The following is a 20,712-nucleotide window of genomic DNA, read 5'->3' on the forward strand; positions in this document are numbered from 1 at the left end:
TATCTAAGGAAGAATGTGCTGGCCTTGGAAGGGGTCTGCGGGAGTTTTACAGTAATGATCCTATGGACAAAGGGCAGGTCATATGAGGATTAGTTAAGGACTCCATCTGTACTTGATGGAGTTTAGAAGGATGAGGCAGGATCTCACTGAAACAGAATACTGAGACACCTGGATAGAGTAGATGTGAAGAAAATGTTTCCATTAGTAGGAGGGACAAAAACATGGGCACAGCCTCAGAGTAAGGGGATACCCTTATTTCTTCAGCCAGAAGGTAATTAATCTGTGGAATTAATCAATCATTGTCGCTGAAGGCTGTGGAGGACAAGTCAGTGAGACAGAGATAGATAGGTTCTTAATTAGTAAGGGAATCAGGGTTACGGGGAGAAGGCAGCAGAATGGGGTTGAGAAACATATCAGCCATAAACGAATAGTAGAGCAGACATGATGGGCTGAATGGCCTAACTCTGCTCCTGTATGGAATGAGAAGTAAAAGATGACGATTAATAACCTCAAATGCCATTTTGGATATTTCTATATAAACGAGACTATAAATACTTTCATACCCCCACTTTACTGCTGGCAAAATTTGTAGATGAAGAAAGATTACCATGGCTTACAGAAAGAACATGTTTAATGAGCATTCTAGCTTACATACAAGCAAGAATGAACTATAAAATAGAAACCACAACTGTGAAAAACATGAAGAGTGACAACTGATTAGGGAGTACTGTTATGCAGCTCTCATGTAAAAGGAAAACGAAGAGTAAGTTGATTGGTGTTGGAGTTGAAAATGTGTTGCTGGAAAAGCGCAGCAGGTCAGGCAGCATCCAAGGAACAGGGGATTTGAAGTTTCGGGCATAAGCCCTTCATCAGGAATTGTGTTGGTGTTGGTGGCTTACAAGATCACAGAAAAGATTAGTGTGGTTAAGTACACTCAGTTACCAAGTGAAGATTACATCATCTCATCACTAGCCCCTACCTGAAAGCTAGGGAGAGTTTTATTTAAATTATTTCCAAAATTAATTTGGATTTAGAAGCTTTTGTTTTTGTACGGTTGCCACCTTGAATATCCTCATGCAAAAAAAAAACTCACCAATACAAGTTGCAATCCACAGGCAGTGGTGATCATACTTTGCCACACAACAATCACAAACAACACAGTGCTTGGATCGGAGGGGTTTGCGGATCTGAAAATCAACAAACATTTTTTAATAAACCAATCTATTTTCAGATCTTCTGATAATTACATTGCAAAAGATTTTCAGTGCAGAGGTGATAAGTCACATTGACAACAAACAACACAATCATGCAAGTTTAATAAAAGAGTTCAGGGGTCATATCTAAAAAATGAGGTGCCAACTTGATACAAAACAGATTATTTGAGTAGTATCCAGCCAACGCTGTGTCCAAGATTAATTGATCTGACAACCAACAGAAGAGCTGCAAAATCTCTGCAGTCCTGCCACATCCAAATTAGAATGGTGTTGGATATTTAATCACCTAGTAGGAAGAGGTGGCTACAAAAAATGCCAATCCTCAACCATGAGGGTGCTCAGCACATTAGTCCAAAAGACATGGCTGATACATTGGCACTTATCTTCAACAAACAATGCCAAATGGATGATCCATCTTTGTCTCTTCCTGAAGTCCCCAGCATCACAAACGCCAACGAATTCAATTCACTCCACTGATATCAAGAACAGTTGAAAGTACTGATACTGCAAAACCTATGGCACTGACAACATTCCAGCAATAGCACGGAGTATTTATGTTCCAGAACCAGGTGTGCCACTGGTCAAACTTTTTCAATAATGCCACAATACTTATTTACCCAGTAATATGAAAAATTGCCCAGTTAGGCCCAATACACAGCATAGCAGACAAATCCAATGAACCTATCAGTTTTCTCTCAATCATCAGTAAACAGATGAACAAGTTATTGATAGTGCTTTCAAGCAGCACTGGCAAAGGATGGTTTGGCTTCCACTCAGACCATTCAGCACCTGACACCAATAAATCTTTGGTCCAAATATGGCCCAAACAGGTGAACTTGAGGTGAAATGAGAATGACTGCCCTTGAAATCAAGGCTGCAGTCTAGCATCAAAGAACTCGAGGAAAAACTGCTGTTAATGAGAATTAGAAGGAGGAAATTTACTGTCACGGGAGTCATACCTAGCACAAAAGTGTATGGTAGTGCTTACTGGAGGTCATTTGCCTGTGCCAGGCCATCTCTGCAGGAGTTCCTCAAGGGAGCATCCTGGACCCAAACATCTTCAGTTGCTTCATCAATGACCTTTTATAGACATAGAGATGTACAACATGGAAACCGACCCTTCAGTCCAACCTGTCCATGTCGACCAGATATCCCAACCCAATCTAGTTCCATCTGCCAGCACCCAGCCCATATCCCTCCAAACCCTTCCTATTCACATACCCATCTAAACGCCTTTTAAATATTGCAATTAAACCAGCCTCCACCACTTCCTCTGTCAGCCTTGTCAATCTGAAAAACAACTCTCCACCACCACCCTCTGTCTTCTACCTTTGACCCGTTCTGTATCCAAACGGCTAGTTCTCCCTGTATTCTGCGAGATCTAACCTTGCTCACCAGGCTCCCATGGGAAACCTTGTTGAATGTCTTACTGAAGTCCATATAGATCATATCTACTGCTCTGCCCTCATCAATCCTCTTTGTTACTTCTTCAAAAAACTCAGTCAAGTTTGTGAGACATGATTTCCCCATACACAAAGCCATGTTGACTATCCCTAATCAGTCCTTGCCTTTCCAAATACATGTAAATCCTGTCCCTCAGGAATCCCTCCAACAATTTGCCCACCACTGACATCAGGCTCACCAGTCTATAGTCCCCTGGCTTGTCCTTACCACCTTCTTCAACAGTGGCACCACATCAGCTACCTCCAGTGTTTTGGCCCCTCACCTGTGACTATCAATGATACAAATATCTCAGCAAGAGACCCAGCAATCACTTCTCTAGCTTCCCACAGAGTTCTAGGGTATACCTGATCAGGTCCTGGTGATTTATCCACCTTTATGCATTTCAAGACATCCAGCACTTCCTCCTCTGTAATATGGACATTTTGCAAGGTGTCACCATTTATTTCGCTACTTTCTATATCTTCCATATCCTTTTCCACAGTAAATATCGATGCAAAATACTCACTTAGTATCTCCCCCATTTTCTGCGACTCCACACAAAGGATGCCTTGCTGATCTTTGAGGGGCCCTATTCTCTCCCGAGTTATCCTTTTGTCCTTGATGTATTTGTAAAAGCCCTTTGGATTCTCCTTAATTCTATTTGCCAAAGCCTCCCTTTCTATCCTTCCTGTAGCATTTGTATCCTGGAAAATTAAGCTGCCAGTCCTGCCAATTCCTGAGCCATGTTTCTGTAATTGCTATGATATCCCAGTCCCATGTTCCTAACCGTGCCTGGAGTTCATCTGCCTTCCCTGTTAGGCCCCTTGCATTGAAATAAATGCAGTTTAATTTATTAGTCCTGCCTTGTCCCTGCCTGTTTGACTTGCTTCAGTTCTCAACTGTACCAATCTCAGATTGAACTCTTTCCTCACTATCTCCCTGGGTCTCACCCACCCCACCTTACTAGTTTAAATCCTCCTGCGCAGCTCTAGCAAATCTCCCTGCCAGTACAGTAGCACCTCGACATACGAACGACCCCGTTCACAAACAGGATTGTACGTAAAACTTTGCTTCAACCTACGTATGAAATTCAAGGTACGAACAAAGTTACGCACACAAAAAGCCAATAGTTTCATTGTCATTGTTCTGCTTTGCTACGCACGCTTTGAATATCCAAACAATGGGAAAATTGATTCAGTTTGAGAATTTTTTGGTTTGCGAACCGGGTCCCGGAATGGATTAAGTTCGTAAGTCGAGGTGCTACTGTATATTAGTCCCCTTCCAATTTAGGTGCAAACTGTACTTCTAGTACAGGTCACTTCTTAGAAAGAGATAGTCACTGATGACTGCACAATATTCAGCTGCATTTATGAGTATTCAGATAATGGAACAATTTGTGTCGATATGCAGCAAAACCTGGACAATATTCAGGTTTGGGCTGACAAGTATGAAAGTAAAAGGCAAAGTTGCCATTGTTCTAGCAGACCAGAGAGCTGCGTTCTCATGAGAGAGATATGGATAGAGACATCTGGTAGTGGTTCAACCCAAGGATCACCATGCCTTAGGTGCAGGGAGAGGTTGAGATGGAGAGTAATCTCAGTCAGTGCAGGAATTCAACCAGTGGTGTTGGCATTACTCTGGATCACAAACTGGCCATCCAGCCTACTGAGCTAACAGATCCCAAATATGCTGGCAATGACCACAATATACAAGTGCTAGGCAATGACCACAATATACAAGTGCTAGGCAATGACCACAATATACAAGTGCTAGGCAATGACAATTGCAAAGAGAGAGAAACTAACCAGCACTTCACATTCAATAATATTACCATTGTTGAATCTTCCACTATCAGCTTCTTAGGGCAATCACTGATCAGAAACTGAGCTGGACCAGCCTTATAAATACTTATAAATACAGGCTTTATTCCTGATGAAGGGTTTTTGCCCGAAACGTCGATTTTGCTGCTCCTTGGATGCTGCCTGAACTGCTGTGCTCTTCCAGCACCACTAATCCAAAATCTGGTTTCCAGCATCTGCAGTCATTGTTTTTACCTTATAAATACTGTGCCTACAGGAGCAGATCAAGGGTGAGGAATTCTGCAGCACATAACTCATCTTCTGACTCCCCAACATCGGTCTATCATTTACAAGTCACAAGTCAGAAGTGTGATGGAATACTCTCCACATGCCTGGATGGGTGCAGCTCCAACAACACCCAACAAGCTTGACATCATCCAAGACAGAGGAGTCTTCTTGACTGCGCCCCATCTATGACCTTGAGCAATCACTCCCTCTCCCAGCAGTGCACTGCAACAGGAGTGTGCTTCAAGTTCCCTTAACAATACATTCCAAACCCTGACATCTAACACTGAGAAGGACAAGGGCAAGGGCAACATGCGAACACTGCTACCTGCAGATTATCCTTTGAGTTGCCTCTCCGTTCTGACTTGGAACCATAATCATCCTTTCTTCAATGTTGCTGCATTAAAATCCTGGAACTCCTACCCTAACAGCACCCTTGGTGCACATACATCAAATGGACTGCAGTGGTTTAAGGCAGCACTTCACAATCACCTTCTCAGGGTCAATAAAGGATAGGTCATTAATGATGACCCAGTCAGCAATACTCAACCCATGGACAAAGAAAAGGTCACATATAGAACATAGAACATTACAGCGCAGTACAGGCTCTTCAGCCCTCAACATTGCACTGACCCATTGAACCTACACTATTCCACTTGCATCCATATCCCTATCCAAAGACCATTTAAATATTCTTAAAGTTGGCAAGTCTATTACTGATGCAGGTAGAATGTTCCAGGCCCCTACTACTCTGAATAAAGAAACTACCTCTGACATTTGCCCTACAATTATCACCCCTCAATTTAAAGCTATGTCCCCTTGTGCAAGCCATCATCCAAGGAAAAAGGCTCTCACTGTCCAACCTATCGAATCCACTGATTATGTTAAGATGTCTGGATTAAGTCACCTCACAACCCTCTTCTCTCTAACGAAAACAGCCTCAAGTGCCTCAAACTTTGCTCATAAGACCTTCCCTCCATACCAGGCAACTTCCTAGTAAATCTCCTCTGAACCCTTTCCAAAGCTTCCATATCTTTCCTATAATGCAGTGACCAGAACTGCATGCAATACTCCAAGTGCGGCCGCACCAGAGGTTTTTTTTTCACAGCTGCAGTATGCCCTCGAAACTCAATCCCTCTATCAATAAAAGTTCACACACTGTATTTGCCTTCTTAACAACCCTATTAACCCGAGTGGCAACTTTCAAGGATCCATGTACATGGACACAGATCTCTCTGCTCACGTACACTACTGAGGATCTTAACTATTGGCCCATTACTAATTGTTCCTGTTACTCCTTCCAAAGTGAAACACTTCACTTTTCTGTATTAAACTCCATTTGCCACCTCTCGGCCCAGCTCTGCGGTTTATCTATGTCCCTTTCTGACCTGCAACATCCTTCAGCACTATCCACAACTCCACTGACCTTGGTGTCAACCTCAAATTTACTAACCCATCCTTCTACGCCGTCATCCAGGTCATTTATAAAAATGGCAAACAGTGGTGACCCTAACACAGATTCTTGTGGCAACTGAACTCCAGGATGAACATTTCCCATCAACCATCATCCTCTGACTTCTTTGAGCTAGCCAATTTCTGATCCAAACTGCTAAATCACCCTCAATCCCATGCCTCCATATTTTGTGCAATAGCCTAACTTAGGGAAATGCCTTACTGAAATCCATATGCAACACATCAACTGTTTGATCACCTTCTCAAAGAACTCAATAAGGTTTGTGAGGCACGACCTACCCTTCACAAAACTGTGTTGATTATCACTGATCAATTTATTTTTCTCTAGACGATGATAAATCCTACCTCTTGTAACCTTTTCCAACACTTTACCCACAACTGAAGTAAGGCTATAATAAAGTCTATAATTACCAGGGTTGTCTCTATTCCTCTTCTTGAACAATGGAACATTTGCTATCCTCCAGTCTTCTGGCACTATTCTTGTAGACAATAACAACATAAAGATCAAAGGCAAAGGTCCTGCAATCTCCTCCCTGGCTTCCCAGAGAATCCTATGATAAATCCCAACCAGCCCTGAGGTCTGATTAATTTTCACACTTTCCAGATTAGCAAACACCTCCTCTTTGTGAGCCTCGATCCCATCTCGTCTAGTAGCCTGTATCTCAGTATTCTCCTTGACAACATTGTCTTCTTCCAGTGTGGTTACTGAGGGAAAAATATTCATTTAGTGCTTTCCCCATCTCCTCAAAAATCACACAACTTCCCACTACTTTCCTTGATTGGCCCTCATCTTTCTCTACTCATTCTTTTATTCCTGATATCTATAGAAAGCCTTAAGGCTTTCCTTGATTCTATCTGCGAATGACTTCTCATGTCCCCTTCTAGCTCTGAGCTCTTTTTTTAGGATCCTTCCTAGCTAACTTATGTCTCAAGTGCTCTGAGCCTTCACGTCTCATCCTAACATAAGCCTTCTTCTTCCTCTTGACAAGAGATTCAATTTTTTTAGTAAACCACAGCTCCCTCACTCAACCACTTCCTCTCTGGCTGACAGGTACATACTTATCAAGCTCACGCAGTAGCTATTCCTTGAATAAGCTCCACATTTTAATTGTGCCCATCCCCTCAGGTTTCCTTCCCCATCCTATTCATTCTCAAGCTTGCCTAAGCGCATCATAATCATCTTTCCCCCAGCAATAACTCTTGCCTTGCGGTATATACCTATCCCTTTCCATTGCTAAAGTAAACAAACATCTCTAAGAAGCAGGAAGCACATACAATTTGATCATGTTAGACTTACTGAGGACAAAATTATGGAACAATTCAAAAAACAAAAGAACTGCAGATGCTGGAAATCGAAAACAAAATCAGAAATGGTTGGAAACATTCAGCCAATCAAGCAGCACCCGAAGGGGGAATCACGGGACTCAAAATATTAACTCTGCTTACTCTGCACAGATGCTGCCACAATTGCAGAGATTTTCCTGCAATTTCTGATTTTATTTAACAGTTCTATTATTATTTAAGACATAAATGATCATTTTAATGGTTTACCAGAGGTGAGACAGAATCTATTGTAGTTGTGGTAGACTTTATGTGGAAGGAAACTCATATTGATAGATGACAAATGTACACATTAATATAGATGACTCTTGCAGTATTATCCTTGTTATAACTGCAAAAACATTATCCATTATCTTGCCAGAAATATTTGCCAGTAAAGATGATTACCCTCAACCAAGCTGATGAAATATAATGCCACTTCAGGTGGCCACAGCAGATTTCTTGAGAGGGCTTTTACCTTTTCAAGTTCACTGATGAATAGCTACACCATAGCTGATAGTGAAGGACCAACAGCATAGCATTTCTCAGGTCATATCATGTCTTCACTGCACTACAGTCTATGTGAGCAGGGGCCACATGGTGGATGACGGCCCACATACAGCTTTTGTTGCAAATGCTAATATGGAATTACTGTATCATGTTTCTTGGTGAGCACTTTCATATGCCCAAGGAGATGCAAGTTAGAAATCCAATCACCAATGAAATGCAATTACTTCATATTGCCATTTAATGTTTACTATTAATAAATCGGATTTATAGTCAATACTTTAAATTACTTACTATAAAAGAGGGTTTGATCTGTAGCTATCTGAAATCTGAGAGAACACAAGAGAGCCTATGCCAATTCCAGTAAGCAGTGATAAAGAAATCTATATTTAACTCAAAGGCAACGTTATCGTAATTAGATATTGTATGTACAAAGCCACACTGCAATTTGTTGAGAGCAGGAAAGACTCAAGAGTAATGGGCATGACAGAAGTATCAGATTATAGCATATAAACAATTCCTCAGGTTTATGCTGTTGCTATATTATAAAAGTGCCGACATGATCGAGGGTAAACAGACTAAAAAAAGGCCTCATAAGGGTACTGAAAAGCAAATCTTAAAAGCAAGAACTCAATGAATAAGGCTAATGAGAGACAGGGGAGGGGCAACTTAATAGAAAATGAAATGGATGGAGTAAAAATAACTCAACAGGGTACTAAATATGTTGCAGAAACTACTTCTAGAAGTTTGACTTAGATCTAGAACCATGCTGTAATTGCTCTTGAATGTCATTTTTCAGTAGAAATACAAAACTGTCATTGGCTATACAAGGGCAATTCTACAGAAAAATATATTGCTTTGTTTGTCACTTACAAGACATCTGGTACAAAAGACCCTTGGATCCAAACAGTCAGCTTCTGCAAGTGCCACAACAGTCTGGAAATACATTAGGAATGTTAATGAAATGTGTACAGTTAAGAAATTTGACACAACACAAGTCATGAATTAGTTTATTTTGTACTTTCTAACAAAAAGGTGCCGGATGCTACATGGCAAGCTAGAAACAGTATAACTTAGCTTGTGTGGCAAAAACCTTAATATTTTTCCGCAGCAATTTTTGTATCATCTATTTCAGAGGCAGAATACCGCCGTGGTCTAATTTCATGACTCCAAGGAGTTTCATAGATTAACTGATTGTTTGCCTCATTTGGACTTTGCAGTTTTCTACTGCATGTGCCTACATTTCCGAAGTAACTAGCTGGCTATGAGGCATTTGGAACACTAAGGATGCAAAAGGCATTAGATAAATGCAAACCTTTTCCTTCATCTACCATTTTGGAAACCTCATTAGTTTTAATTGAATGTTCAGAAGGCAAGCAGTCATTTCCATAAAGTTTGCACTTTTAAAAAGTCACAAAGACCTGGTTTTTGCATGCAGGGAAGCAAGAACTAATTAGAAGACAGCAAGGTCTCACAAATGATGATTCGCAAATATCTTTACCCTGTTTTTCTCTTGTTCTGAAACCTGGAGGTAACCAGGGCCTACTGTCCAAGTTTTATAAAAGTAATAGATGCAACCTGTAACGCTGAGGGCAAATGGAATCTGAAATCTTGACTCAGGCAGATGTACATTCTCAGTTAAGGACTTTTCAGTATAGTTGCATACAAATATAATCTTATACATATTCCATATATAACCCACAAGACAAAAACTGAAAGAATAATTCGAGTGGAAGAAACAAAACCCTAGTAAACCAAATATGCTAGGCAGATATCATCGATGAACTTGCCAAATTCACAGTACAGAGGAACCTCAATTCTCCAAAATTAATTATCCAAATTTTGGATTATTCGAAGAAGATCTCAAGGTCTCGATAGAAACATTACATCAAAGAGGTGTTCCAACACTGACGGCGTCTTTTGTTTATAATGATTAAAAATGAACCCAGCTTACTGAAATGCTGCCGAGAATAGTCCTGGACATCGATGGGAGCCCAGGCACGGTCTCCAAATGACCTCCCCGCCCCTCTCAAATCTCCCAAAGGCAGCACGCACTATTTTGAGAATCACCCCCGCCCCCCCGCGAAAAGGCAGCAGCAGTCTTACTGCTGGTGTCCAGTCCGTCTGCCTCGGAGAGGGTATGGGGTGCGGACAGGGGGCTCACGAGAGCTGACGGGGTTGGGAGCGGACGGGGGAAGAGGCAGGCAGATGGGCACTCGTGCAGAGTCTGCTGCTGCCTAATCTCCTGAACAGGGAATGGACTGAGCAAGTGCTCGCTGTGTGAATCCAATTGAACTGATTTTGGGGACAGGAGGGAACTTCAGCAGTGCTGCAGGTCCCTTGCACACAAGGGAGTGTCTGCTCAGAAACAAACCCTGAGACAGACAGAGGGAGCAAGGCAGGCAGAGCGAGGAGAAAGGAAACTTCAGAAAACTCCGAGCTCCAGAGAAAAGGCATTGAATTGATTAACCGAATAGTCAATTATCTGAATGAAAGAGTGCCCGCCCATTTCGCTCAGATAATTAAAGTTCCTCTGTAGGTATTTCAAATTGTTTACAATTAAGAAAAAGTAACACATCCCATTCCAGAAACTGCATGAAGGAAACAACACAAAAACAGAAACAAGATAAATTATTGAAATCATGTAGAAGTATTCACAAATGAAAAAGAATTAAACAGAATTGGAAAAAAATTATCAAAGCTCAGCAGCCAACTACAAGTATTATTAGGTGTCTGGCCTGACCCTGAATGAATCACTTCAACTTCCAAGTCTCTTCAAAGATGCAAGTATCACCGGTATTGCTAACTGAAACCAAATAGACTCAATATATATTTGCAGCTCCAGCTCACATCCACTTTTGTAATTTTGTTTAAAATGTCAAACGATCGAAAATATTTTCCTGAAATCTAATTGGAACGAATCATCTCCTACAGCCTATAAGAAGGGTTAATGAGCAAATACTCTGTTGATTGACTTCATCACACCAACACATTCGCAATTTCGCAAAAGGGATTTTGAGTTGGATGGAATACAGTAAGAGATAAAATTAAAAATATTACATGAAATATTCAGGGATGTTTTTATTCATTTGCTCATGGGCTGTGGATGTTGCTGGCTGGGTCAGGACTCATTTCCCATATCTGATTTGACCAGAGGGCAATGAAGTGTCAACTACATTGTTGTGTCTAAAGTCACATGTAACTAGACCAGATAAAGACAGCAGATCTCCTTCTCTGAAGGATACTAAGGAACCAAATGGGTTTTTGCAACAATGAACAATGGTTACATGCCATCATGGTATTTTATTGAATTCAAATTTCACTATCTGCCATGCAAACCAATAACAGAACATTAGCCTGAGGTTTTGATTTACAATTCCAACAGCATTACTTATTCACACACACACCCTTCAGAAAGCAGACATTAAAAAAAAGTATTGCAATCTTTAATTAAGAACAGAGACTGTCTCTTGTTTCTCATCATGAGGAAACACTGAACAACTCTTCTTCAGATCAAATATCAATTTCGGCTGGAAAATCTTTGCTGTGGATAGTGTTCTTGGCCAACAGCCGCACTATGGGAGAATCTTCCCAGGTACTAGATGATGTGGGCATTGACAAGGAAATTGGAAAAGTCGCACTAGGGTAATGAGCAGTTTCTTGACACAGAGCAGAAAGTGCCAGTTTCCAAATCAGGTGTTGAGGCTAGATCCTTGCTCGTGAATGGCAATAGACCTATTTGCATGTATTAACCCCTCATTATTAGTCACCTGCATCTCATTCTCCTACACACTGAATTGAAATTGGATGATGTCAATTCTGACAGCAAAGTTAGAGCAGGGACTCAGTGCCTGAGGCTTGCCACTTGCATCCAGGGACCCTCCATCTTGGACACCAGTATTCAACATCACAGACATGCTTGAAGGGAAAGAACTGCATACACCCTGCAATCACAGACCTTCACGTCAGGTACATACCTGCTTCACCACCTTCACATCACATCTCTGAACCAACTGCGAGAGAGTTCTACACATCAATGCTGGCATCTGTCACTGCAATGTCACTGCAAGTATCTGTCCATGCAGAAACAGGCACCTTTCTCATGGATTATACCAGGCTGCATCTATCACAAGGATCCTCACTTGTTCTCTTCACATTCACTTATAATGCATCGATAAGACCAAACAATGTGGGAACAGGGAGCAGACCATTCAGCTGAGTACCTCTGCCATTCAATGAGATCATGGCAGATCTGATCACCTTCAAATTCACATTCCTGCCTTTTCCCCATAACCCTTCATTCTCCTACTGATTAAAAATCTGGCTAACACAGCCCCAATATACTTAGTGGCCCGGCCTCAGCAGCCCTCTGCAATTATAAATTCCATTGATTCAGTACCTTGAGAGAAAACAAAATGCCCAATTCTTCTAAATTCCAAGGAGTACAGGCCAAACCTACACAAGTTCTCCTCAAAAGACAATTCAACCCATCCTCCCCATCTGGTATCGGATTCATGAATCTTACATGGATCAATATCAATGTATCTTTCTTTGGTTAAGGATCTGAAACTGTTTACAGCATTCTAGATGTGATCTGACGAGTGCTTTGTACAATTTTAACAAAACATATATACTTTTATACTCATTTGAAATAAAGGCCACATATCCATTTCCCTTCCACATTACATGGTTACTCACTGTGATTCATGCACAAGAACTCCTAAATCCCTCTGTGCATAGCTTGCTGCAGTCTGTTGTTACTTAAATAACTTTCAGCTCTCTGTTCTGCCTGCCAATGTACATGATGTCATATTTTACCCACATTATATTGCATCTACCAAATTACTGCCCTGTTGCTTGACCTGACCTGACTCGGTATTGTCCTTACCTTCTTACTTATTTTTGTGTCATCTGTAAACTTGGCGATAGTACATTCACTTTCCTCACCCGTCATACATTAAAAAAAATTGTGGCACATCACGAGTTACGGTTCGCCATCCTTAAAATGTGCCCCTTGTCCAAACTGTGTGTGTTGTATTAGTGAGCCATCCTCTATTCAGGTTACTGTATACCTCCAATGCCTTTGGCTTTGGTCTTATTCAGTTGCCAAACTGAGGCACCATTTCAAACACCTTTTGAAAATCCAAGTATATTACATCCATTGCTTCCCCTTTATCTATTCTGCTTGTTACCTCCTCAAAGAATTCAAATAAATTTGTTCTCTTCATGTAGTCATGTTGTCTCTACTTGATCATATTATGTATTTCTAAATGCTCTGTGATTACATCCTTTATAATAGAATAAGTTTCCCCAATAACAAACACTAAGCGAACTGGCCTAGATTTACTTTTTATTGTCAACTTCATTTTCTTAAATAAAAGGTGTTAAATGAGCAGTTTTCCAATCCCTCTGGGACATCTCCAGAATCAAAGGATTCTGGCACGATCACTCGCTATCTCTGTAGCTACGTCCTTTAATATCCTAGCATGCATCCTGTCAGGTCCAGGGGATTTAGGACTTTAGACTCATTAGCTACCTTAGCACTTTTTCCCCTTGTGGTTGCTATTGTATTTATTCCCTCTTCCCCTTTTACCTCCTGATTACTTTGTCATTTTGGAAAGTTATTAGCATCTTGCACTGTGAAGATTGTTGCTAACTATTTATTCAAATTCTGTTTACGGGTGCATTAGATGCATGAAATATCCGCATGTTTCATGTGTTATGACATAGACTACACTTGGGCATTTCAAGAAACAGGTCTACATATTATAGGGAACATTCGAAGCTTTTTTACTTTCCTTGATAGTTGAGATTCAACATTTGCGCATTATCAGCACTCAGAATTGCTGCTTAGCGGGTTTAAGTGGTGAGACTTATTGAAAATTATATTTCAGAAAACACTCCATTTTCTGTAAACTAATTTGGGACATCCAGTCCAAAGATGTGCAGGTTTGGTGGATTGGCCATGTTATTGACCACAATGTCCAGGCATGTGCAAGCTAGTTGGGTTAGCCATGGAAAATATAGGGTTGGGGGACAAGACAGAGGAATGCTCTTCAGAAGTCAGTGCAGATTGAATGGGATGAATGGTCTGCTTCTACACTGTAGGGTTCTGTGATTCTAAGTTATAAAAGGTGCCAAATAAATGCAGGTATTATAAAAACCTAACTTTTTTTTTACTAATTTGTTTAAAACTTCTTCCTAAAGTTTACATTTGAGTGAAGTCATCAAGAAAATTTAACATTGCTGACTTAGAGTCATAGAGATGTACAGCATGGAAACAGACCCTTCAGTCCAACCCGTCCATGCTGACCAGATATCCCAACCCAATCTAGTCCCACCTGCCAGCACCCAGCCCATATCCCTCCAAACTCTTCTTATTCATATACCCATCCAAATGCCTTGTAAATGTTGCAATTGTACCAGCCTCTGCCACATCCATACAGCTCATTCCATACATGTACCACCCTCTGTGTGGAAAAAGTTGCCCCTGAGGTCTCTTTTATATCTTTCGCCTCTCACTCTAAACCTATGCCCTCTAGTTCTGGACTCCCCAACCCCAGGGAAAAGACTTTGCCTATTTATCCTATCCATGCCCCTCAGAATTTTGTAAACCTCTACAAGGTCACCCCTCTGCCTCCGATGCTCCAGGGAAAACAGCCCCAGCCTGTTCAGCCCCTACCTGTAGCTCAGATCCTCCAAACCTGACAACATCCTTGTAAATCTTTTCTGAACCCTTTCAAGTTTCACAACATCTTTCCGATAGGAAGGAGACCAGAATTGCACGCAATATTCCAACAGTGGCCTAACCAATGTCCTGTACAGCCGCAACATGACCTCCCAACTCCTGTACTCAATACTCTGACCAATAAAGGAAAGCATACCAAACGCCTTCTTCACTATCCTATCTACCTGTGACTCCACTTTCAAGGAGCTATGAACCTGCACTCCAAGGTCTCTTTGTTCAGCAACACTCCCTTGGACCTTACCATTAAGTCTATAAGTCCTGCTAAGATTTGCTCTCCCAAAATGCAGCACCTCACATTTATCTGAATTAAACTCCATCTGCCACTCCTCAGCCCATTGGCCCATCTGGTCAAGATCCTGTTGTAATGTGAGGTAACCCTCTTTGCTGTCCACTACACATCCAATTTTGGTGTCATCTGCAAACTTACTAACTGTACCTCTTATGCTCGCATCCAAATCATTTATGTAAATGACAAAAAGTAGAGGACTCAGCACCGATACTTGTGGCACTCCACTGGTCACAGGCCTCCAGTCTGAAAAACAACCCTCCACCACCACCCTCTGTCTTCTACCTTTGAGCCAGTTCTGTATCCAAATGGCTAGTTCTCCCTGTGTCCCATGAGACCTAACCTTGCTAATCAGTCTCCCATGGGGAACCTTGCCCCATAGGAATGTTCCAAAAGCACTAAACTATACATGAAACTGCAGACAAATAAACCAACTGCCTGAGCATTACTTCATACATGTTCTTCTCATTGAGTGCTATCATTTGATCAATTATTTTTATGCTCAAAAGCAAAATAGATGACTCACCCAAACATTAACACACTTAAATTATTTCCACTTTCAAGTAAATGTTTCCTTAGAAAGGATATCAGGCAAGTATCGGACAAACCATGTGATGACCATCCAAAAAAGCGATGCTGACAGGAATCCCAAAGGAAAGTAGCTATATGTCTGCATACTTATAAAACGCCTATAGAAGGGGAAAACATAAGTAAGTAATAAGTGGTACAAAAACAGAAATCCCTGGCAAAACTCAGCAGGTCTGGCAGCATCTGTGGGGAGAAAGCAGAATTCACATTTGAGTCCAGTGACTTTTCATCAGATCTCCAGCATCGTTACATTTGAGTAATAAGTGGCAATTACTTTTGCTTGTTTGTTCCTCTGGCAACTGTCTAATCCACCCTTCTGTGGGTATTGAGCCTGTGTGGACGAGGGGTCCAAAGAACAGATTATAGCAGCATCGTATTAGTAAACCTTATAGCAGACAATATGGCCCAGAGACACAAATTACAACCTCACTACAACTGTTATGGCAATACAGATTTTAGTCAGTAAATTTGGGATTTAAAAAATGGTGACGATGTAACTACTGAAATATTTCAAAAACTTATTTGGTTCACAAATCACCAATTTTCGGGAAGTAAATTGTCATCTTTATTTGGTTTAACCAATGCAATTCGATACCCTCAGCACTGTCGTTGTCTCTCAATTTAATTCTAAATGCTTTGCAATTGCTTTCAAGAAGGTGTCACCTTCTCAAAGATGATAAGAGATGGGCCATAAATCCAAGTTTTTTTTAAACATAGGAAATGCTCCATTACTTTGCACAACGGTCCATTCTTCATTTACAAGCCAAGTAACAGGCTCTGTAGACAGGCAGGAGTCTGGAAGAACACAGCAAGCCAGGCAGCATCAAGAGGTGGAGAATGGTCCTGAAGAAGATTACATCGAAATGTTGATTTCTCCACCTTCTGATGCTTCCTGGCTTGCTGTGTTCTTCCAGCCTCTTGCTTGTCCACTTTGGATTCCAGCATCTGCAGTATTTTTGTCCCTAACCAAGTAACAAGGTTACACACAGTTCAACTCATCCAGGTACAAACCACAAAAAATAACTTATTTTTCTCTTACTAACTCAGGGCATTTGGGACCAGTGGGAGTGCCATGCATTGCCACCTCAGCAAGCATCAGCAAACTCAGCACAGACTGGGGATCAAAACTGGCATTTCCTACTTCACTTGGCCAAGTCATTTACATTCAATCAGCTAACTTGTCAAGAGAGCAAGAAGCTATATTTCATCAACAGAGCCTTACTTTATCCAACTAATCAGCTTGAAAAGTCTTTTTACTTCCAATCAGTGGGCAAAGGTGCTGCATAATACAGACCAGGTGTATGATCAGGCCTGAAGGATGCCAGAAAGTCCAGCAGGTTCTGCTAGTAGCAAGCACTTCCAGCTGTGGTGAACAGGAGAATCAAAGATGTTCTGGGACATAGGTAATGAGATGGGCCTCACAAAGGTAAACCCTCTTGTGAAACTCCCCAAAATTAGCTCATATCATAGCAGAGTCACTGGGGACATTTAAGCGACTGCTGGACATGCACATGGACAGCAGTAAGTTGAGGGGTGCGTAGGTTAAGTTACTATATTTTACGTTAGAATTAAACCTCGGCACAACATCATGGGCCAAAGGGCCTGTTCTGTGCTGTATTTTTCTCTGTTCTCTATGTTCTAAAGTTCAAGCCCGTGTATTTGTTGCAACAAGACAGCATTAGAACTTGACCCTCAGCGCTGAGATTGGAAACGTTTTTAAAAACTTCCCAAAATTTGCATTTGCCATTAGGTTTCTGACTTGTAACAGTTGAAACATACACATTGAATATTTTAAATCATCAATGTTGTCCAAATTTGACTGCTCTGGTTCCAGTTACGTGGAGTCTTCGAGTCATACAGAATGGAAACAGACCCTTTGCCACAACTCGTCCATGTCACCCACGTTTCCTAATCTATCCTAACTGAAACAGTCCCATTTGCCTGCCCTTGGCCAATATCCCTCTAAACATTTCCTAGTCATGTACCTGTCCAAATGTCTTTTATAAACTGTAACTGTACTCGACTCCACCACTTCCTCTAGCAGCTCGTTCCATACACCACCCTCAGTGTGAAATTGTTGCCTTGGGTCCCTTTTAAATCTCTGCCCTCTCACGTTAAAGCAACGCCCTCTAGTTTTTGACTCCCCTATCCAGGAGAAAAGACCTTGGCTAGTCACTTTACCTATGCATCTCATGATTTTATAAACGTGTAGAAGCTCATCCTATAGCCTGCTCTGCGCCATGAATAAGAGTCCCAGCCTATCCAGCCTCCTCCTACAGCTCAAACTCTCCAATCCTGGTAATATCCTTGTAAATCTCTTTTGCACCCTCTCAAGTTTAATAACATCCTTTCCACAGCAGAATTATAAGCAGTACTTCAAATGTGGCCTTACCAATGCCTTTCACTATAAAAGATGTAAGAAAAGCTTGCTTGAATATTTTTCAGATGAAGCCATCAATTTTGCTACACATATAGCAACTCAGACAGCTTGTGGAAATATTCATCATGCTCTGAATAGCTATTGCACAAATACATTGTACTTGTGAAAAGAATATCTGACCATCAGAATCTGGAAAAACTGAATAAACACTGCCCTCATCTGTTTGCGAGACAGATAAACAGGCTAGTGAGGATTTGAAAGTAAAGGCTTAAACACTGAACTCTCAAGTCATAATTCAATCTGTATCTCCCTTGCTACATTTTGAAATCATTTAACGTTTACAATTTTGTTTCCATAATTATTTCTAATGTATTCTTTTGGCATTTCAAGCTCTCTGTAAGCAGCTATTTATCTGGTATTGGTAAAAAGATCTGTTAGCAAGCAATAAAGATATTGAAATATAAATTGAAACAATTTATTTCTAGTTCTGCTTTTTTAAGTTGAGAAATTTCAGCATTGGTGGACACTCAAGTCACTCAGGAATCATTCATGAATTGATTTCCTTAAGACAAGAATGAAGAGATTCATTCCTTGCTCATTTAAAAAAATGGAGAGAAAGTGGTAATATGACATAAAAACAACAAATCGCTAGAAAATCTGTGGAGAGAAATCAGAGATGCTTCTGTGGGAAGTGCACCCAATTTCAGCTCCTCATAAAAAGCATTAGGGAACTGGAGCTGGATGAACTTTGGATCATTCGGGAGGTGCAGGGGGTTCTTGAGAGGAGTTACAGGGAAGTAGTCACACCTCAGGTAAAAGACAAAGGTAGATGGGTTACTGTCAGGGGATGGAAAGAGAACCAGTAGGCAATGCAGGCATCCCTGTGGCCATTCCCCTCAACAACAAGTATACAGTTTTGGATATTGTTGGGTGGGGGGGGGGGGGGGGGAACTTAGCAGGGGTAAGCAATGGGGCACAGGTCTCTGGCACAGAGTCTGCCCCTGTTGCTCAGAGGGGAAGGGGGAGAAGAGCAGAGCATTAATCATTGGGGACTCCATAGTTAGGGGAACAGATAGGAGGTTCTGCGGGAATGAGAGAGACTCACAGTTGATGTGCTGCTTCCCAGGTGCCAGGGTTCATGATGCCTCAGATCATGTTTTCTGGATCCTTGCGAGAGAGAGGGAGAGCAGCCCCGTGTCGTGGTGCACATAGATGCTAACAACATAAATATGAAAAGGGATGGGGATTTAAAGCAGAAATTCAGGGAGCGAGGGTGTAAGCTTAGAGCTAGGACAATCAGAGTTGTTATCTCTGGTTTGTTACCTGTGCCACGTGCGAGTGAAGTGAAGAAGAGGGAGAGAGCGGAGTTGAACACGTGACTATAGGGATGGGCAAGGAGGGAGAGTTTCGGATTCTTGGATAATTGGAGCTCTTTCTGGGGTAGGTGAGACCTCGACAAACAGGAAGGTCTTCACCTGAACCAGAGGGGTTCCAATATCCTGTAGGTGGAATTTGTTAATGCTCTTCGGGTGGGTTTAAATTAATCCAGCAGGGGGAAGGGAACCTAAATTGTAGTTCGTGTATAGAGATAGTTGAGAGTAGGAAAGTCAGAAATAAGGTTTCAGGGTCATGAGAGGGCACTGGTAAGCAAGAAACTGGTTTGAAGTGTGTCTATTTCAATGCCAGGAGCATCCGGAATAAGGTGGGTGAACTTGCAGCATGGGTTGATACCTGGGATTTCGATGTGGTTGGCATTGTTGGTCACGGACAGTAATATAGCTGCAGAAATGACGTTTGAGGCCTCATCAACTGAAGTAGTATAGGGTGAGATTAGAAACAGGAAAGGAGAGATCATCCTGTTGGGAGTTTTCTATCAGCCTCCGAATTTGGAGGAAAGGATAGGAAAGATAATTCTGGATAGGAGCGAGAGTGACAGGGTAGTTGTTATGGGGTACTTCAACTTCCCAAAAATTGACTAGGAATACTATAGTTCAAGTACTGTAGATGGGTCAGTTTTAGTCCAATGTGTGCAGGAGGGTTTCCTGACACAGTATGTAGACAAGCCAACAAGGGGAGAGGCCACATTGGATTTGGCACTGGGTAATGAACCCAGCCAGGTATTAGATTTGGAGGTAGGTGAGCAGTTTGGTGATGGTGACCACAATTCCGTTATGTTTACTTTAATGGAAAGGGATAGGTATACACTGGAGGGCAAGAGCTACATCTGGGGAAAATGTAATTACAATGCGATTAGACAAGATTTAGTATGCATAGGAGAGGGAAAGAAACTGCAGGGGAAGGGCACAATAGAAATATGGAACTTATTCGAGGAACAGCTACTTTGTGTCCTTGATAAGTACGTGCCTGTCAGACATGGAGGAAGTTGTCGAGTGCAGGAGTGTAGTTTACTAGGGAAGTTGAATCTCTTGTCAAAAGGAAGAAGGTGGCTTATGTTTGGATGAGATGTGCAGGTTCAGTTCGGGCAATTGAGTTACAAGGCAGCCAGGAAGGACCTAAAGAGAGAGCTCAGATGACCGAGGAAGGGACATGAGAAGTTGGCAGATAGGATCAAGGAAAACCCAAAAGCTTTCTATAGGTATATAAGGGATAAAAGAATAATGAGAGTAAGATTAGGGCCATCAAGATAGTAGTGGGAAGTTGTGCATGGA

The 20,712-nt window shown here is 41.5% G+C and overlaps 1 protein-coding gene across 1 annotated transcript in view; it reads right to left on the bottom strand.

Moving 5' to 3' along the window:
* LOC132824280 (palmitoyltransferase ZDHHC13-like) overlaps window positions 1-20,712 on the bottom strand; it is a 57,687-nt gene that overhangs the window by 12,432 nt on the left and 24,543 nt on the right. Inside the window, exons 10-13 of the mRNA XM_060838624.1 lie at window positions 15,662-15,764; window positions 9,543-9,665; window positions 8,915-8,977; window positions 1,094-1,187 (exon numbers count right to left, since the gene is read on the bottom strand). Of these exons, the coding sequence (XP_060694607.1) occupies window positions 1,094-1,187; window positions 8,915-8,977; window positions 9,543-9,665; window positions 15,662-15,764 (383 nt within the window). The remainder of the gene's footprint in view (window positions 1-1,093; window positions 1,188-8,914; window positions 8,978-9,542; window positions 9,666-15,661; window positions 15,765-20,712) is intronic.

Source organism: Hemiscyllium ocellatum, chromosome 18 (assembly GCF_020745735.1).
Source record: "Hemiscyllium ocellatum isolate sHemOce1 chromosome 18, sHemOce1.pat.X.cur, whole genome shotgun sequence".
Classification (NCBI taxonomy): domain Eukaryota; kingdom Metazoa; phylum Chordata; class Chondrichthyes; order Orectolobiformes; family Hemiscylliidae; genus Hemiscyllium; species Hemiscyllium ocellatum.